The sequence below is a fragment of the Nanorana parkeri genome, unplaced genomic scaffold (assembly GCF_000935625.1).
Source record: "Nanorana parkeri isolate BGI_ZX_2015 unplaced genomic scaffold, ASM93562v1 scaffold2899, whole genome shotgun sequence".
NCBI classification, from domain to species: Eukaryota; Metazoa; Chordata; class Amphibia; order Anura; family Dicroglossidae; genus Nanorana; species Nanorana parkeri.
In genome coordinates, this window is record NW_017309167.1 from 43,008 (window position 1) to 47,050 (window position 4,043).

Consider the following 4,043-nt stretch of genomic DNA (forward strand, 5'->3'; position numbering starts at 1 on the left):
ATTGGTGAGGTATATCTCATCATGTCCACCTCCCACTATACAGGTATCCTGGGGGACATCTCTGGGAATGGTTATTGTGAAGGGTTCAGCCAGACAGATATACAGCGGCAGCTGATGAATGTGTAAATGGAAGCACAGCAGAGACCAGGAGCAGGGCCGGATTAAGAGCATCGCGGGTCCGGTGCTGAGGATTTTGGTGGCTTTTTTGATGGAAATTTCGATGGTCACCAGAGACCTCTTCCTCCTGTCCGAGCTGTGATTTGTAGTCTCTCTACAGCTTGGAGTCAGTGGTGGAGTGCCAGGGTCTGGCTGAAGCTATCAGCCTGGTAGATTTGCCACTGACTTCAAGTTGTAGAGAGACTACAAATCCCAGCAATACATTAAAAAACAATACAGAATGGCACTGGCTATAGAGGACTACAAATCCCAGCAAAGCTTTATACAGCAATGCATAATCCTATGACGCTACATACTCTGTGTTGCTCCAAGTTCATGGCCTGATGCCTCCAGTGTCTCAGGAAGGCTGTGCAGGCTCCCAGGAGGCTCTTCATGCTTTAAGGTGGCCAGTGTGGGCAGTAAGGGGGCCAGTGCTAGCTCTCTGGTGGTCAGTGCGGGCTCTTTGGTGCTCAATGTGGCTCTCAGGTGGCCAGTGGGGTTCTCTGGTGGTCAGTGGGGCTCTCAGGTGGTCAGTGGGGCTCTCAGGTGGTCAGTATGGGCTCTTGGTAGTCAGTGCGGGCTTTGGGTGGTCAGGTCAGGCTCTGGGTGGTCAGTGTGGGCTCTGGGTGGTCAGTGTGGGCTCTAGGTGGTCAGTGCAGCTCTCAGGTGGCCTGTGCGAGCTCTCAGGGGGCCACTGCAGCTCTCAGGGGGCCAGTGCGGCTCTCTGGTGGTCAGTGGGGCTCTCTGGTGGTCAGTGCTGGCTTCGAGTGATCAGTGCAGGCTCCGGGTGGTCAGTGCAGGCTCTGGGAGGTCAGTGCCATAGGGAGTAGGGAACAGTGTGGTGCTGTGTAATGGGAGCAGAGGCTTCCCTGAGTCTGTTGGGCTGGGAATCCATCAGACGTCTACTTGCAGGTTCTGTTACTTTACAACGCATTTCGAGTGCATGTCCGTTCTCAAGCTTTCATAGAGTAATTCTAGTCCATTCATCTAATAGCTCCGTAGCAACGTTACTAGATATCCGGATTTTACAATGTATCCATGAAGAGTGTTTTTGCCGCACATCAAGTGACACTAGTGTAGCGCCCTCTGCTATGTCGCTACTACATTCAGTGTTATATCTGGACTGTAGTCAATCTGGATGCTGATCGCTCTGAGTTCTGCTGGATTCCCTGAGTCTGGTGGATTGATTGCTTCCCCCTGATGATGGGTTGGGGCCTCAACATTCAGTGGGAGAGGATCCATTATCAGACTGTGACTATGTACCTGACTCTGACCAATCCCTGAGCAGGGTGACTCTGAGGTATGGCTGGGGGAAATTGATTCATGTTTGGGGACACCTTCCAGAACTCTCTCCCCCGGGGCCCTCCCTGGGAGGAGGTCTGTGTGCTACAGGATGCCTGGCCTAGGCCTCAGTATGTGGCAGATGCTGGGGGTCCAGATACCCTAAATTCTGCTGGAAATTAAACCTGATGGAAGCCAGGCTGGAGGTGGAATCTGATTATGGAGGAGTGTCGCAGAGGAGCTGGTGAGAGGTGCTGTCTGGACCCTGTAAGAGATCCCTCACCCTATTCCCAGGTACTATACAGAAGAGAGGCCAGTTGGTGCCCTACAAGTCCTGTGACAGTTCTCTCTCTAAGTCCTGGACTGTTCCTGGCTGTTCTCTGTGCTATTACCTAACACTGGTCGCTCTTACAGGACCATTGGGCTACTGTTACAAGCCGTTGCTAAGGGAGAAGACACAGTCCTCTATTTTTGATTACTCGGGTATCCGGTAACCCCCCAACCCTCTCTCTTAGTTGCTAATATGCAATCAATGCTAAAAAGACCCCACGACCCGAGCCCATTTCTAATCTGGAGTGTCAGTGTTGCTGGAGCTGAGAAAGGGGCCGGTGGCTGGCAAAGTAGGTAGGACAGCCATAGTTCATATCCAGCGGCTCCTTCGGGGGTAAGCGATACACGATATTCTATACTGTGAGACAACAATGGTTTACAATGCAGCAGTCATTGTACATTATATATGAGGTCAGTGATCATTCTATTATCCTATATACCACCACAGAGACCCGTATTCCTTCAGCATGTAGTAAGAGCAGATGGACACTAGATGGAGGAACCCGACCACCATTTCTATCACATACAAAGGAACACTTCTCTTACAATTTGTATCTCTGAGTCTCGGAGGACTGAACACATTATGCTGAAGTTTATTATTCTCAGAATGAAATCCGAACAGCGATAACTAACTGTTTTGGAAGATATCTGTTCGCGGCTTGGGTCATTCATGTCGGTGTCTGGACTATGTGATCAGTCTGATGATTGGTCTGTTACCCCTGTTATTGCCAGTCAATGATTTGTCTACCTGTCTGAGGACCTGGAGGATGTATCCTCTAATCGCCTTGTCCATTTCCTCTCACCATCTGTCCGAGGTTACACCGTCCTAGCATCCGTCCTGTCTGTTAGTTGGCTGTGACACCGCGCGTCCACCAAACCCCACAACACGGGTCACGTTTTGCACAATACAGATGAAGAATAAAATACACAGATGAAGGGGGACACACCATTCCCTGCAGATCAGCAGAAAACACGGGGGAGGGGGTGTCTTCATGTCACCTTTATGTTACATATTTTTGTGGTGAGTTCCTGACAATGAAGCTTCTTCGGATCCCGCAGAGGAGATAAAGAACTTTGATGTCGAGGCAACAAACACAACGCGTCAGAGCCGGACAAACCGGTCATAACTAGTTTCCGTGTACAGGAATCATAGAGACGTTGTATGGAAATCACGTGTCCCGAGTCTGACTAAAGAACAACTCCAGACAAAACTTTGTGTCTGATAGAGCAGCAGGGGTGTGGAATTCCTATCTCCTGATGCCCGGGACCAGCGGTGTATTTTGGTTTTGTGCTCCCCTAGGCAAGACTAAGCTTGGGCACCCCCCTCAATCTAAAGAATACATTGCAGTCCCCAGCCTGCTTCTGGGACATCCCGCCATCAGATCACATGCTATGGCCATCCCCGAGCCACCCGCTGCTTCTCCTCCACCTCCTGTACAAAGCCAGCCGGACCACAACTCACTGGGCCCTCCACCGGGCAGCTCTTTGGGCCTTGTGGCCGCCTAGTTTGCCTCATTAGGCAGCCGCTGCTGCCTGATTCTGTGCTGCCCCCAGCCTCGGCTCACTGGGCAAGTGGGCCCAGTATGCCCAAAGGCAAGTCTGGCCCTGTCCGCCTCATTGGTTTAGGGTGGCATTTTATGCTGCCCCCCCCCCAGGAAAGTTCCGCCCTAGGCAAATGCCTAGTTTGCCTTGCGGTAGATACACCCCTGCCAGGGACATGCAGTGCAGGGCGGGTAGTTGTTTTCTACATTTAGTCCTGCTTTGCACAGGCATTACTGAATGTAGTGTGAGGAAGCCGATTGTACGTTTACAAGTGATCTCGGCATTGTCGCCAAGATCACTTGTAAAAAGTCTGCAGCCGGTCCCTCTGTCCATCCCCCTCCACCTACCTCTCTCCTCTGGTTCCGTCCTCCTCCGGCGCCGAGTCTCTCCTCACTGCGGGGAGCAGAGCGGCGGGGTTAAAAGTAACCCTGCCGCTCCGTGTACACAGTGAGAGGGGAGAGCTGTGCTGTGCTGCGCTCTTCCCCTCTCCCCTGTCACAGGGGTTCCAGCACAGTGCTGTGCTAGAACTCCTGTATTGGAGGTGACAGGAGTCAATAAAGAGAACCTGTCCCCTCCAATTACTATCACACAGGGGGATTGTTATCTCCTGTGTGATAGCAATAAAGTTAGGTGGGAAAAAAAATTGATAAAAAAATAATGAAATAAAAAAATAAAAAGGTGATTAAAAAGTAAAAAATAATAAGAAACAAATTATAAAAAAAAAAAGAAAATAA

At 50.7% G+C, this 4,043-nt stretch overlaps 1 protein-coding gene across 1 annotated transcript in view; it reads left to right on the forward strand.

The window, feature by feature from the left end:
- Window positions 1-126, forward strand: part of LOC108802496 (E3 ubiquitin-protein ligase TRIM39-like) — a 2,999-nt gene extending 2,873 nt beyond the window's left edge. The window contains 1 exon segment of the mRNA XM_018574360.1: window positions 44-126. Coding sequence (XP_018429862.1) covers window positions 44-126 — 83 coding nt within the window.
- Window positions 127-4,043: the final 3,917 nt, after the last annotated feature.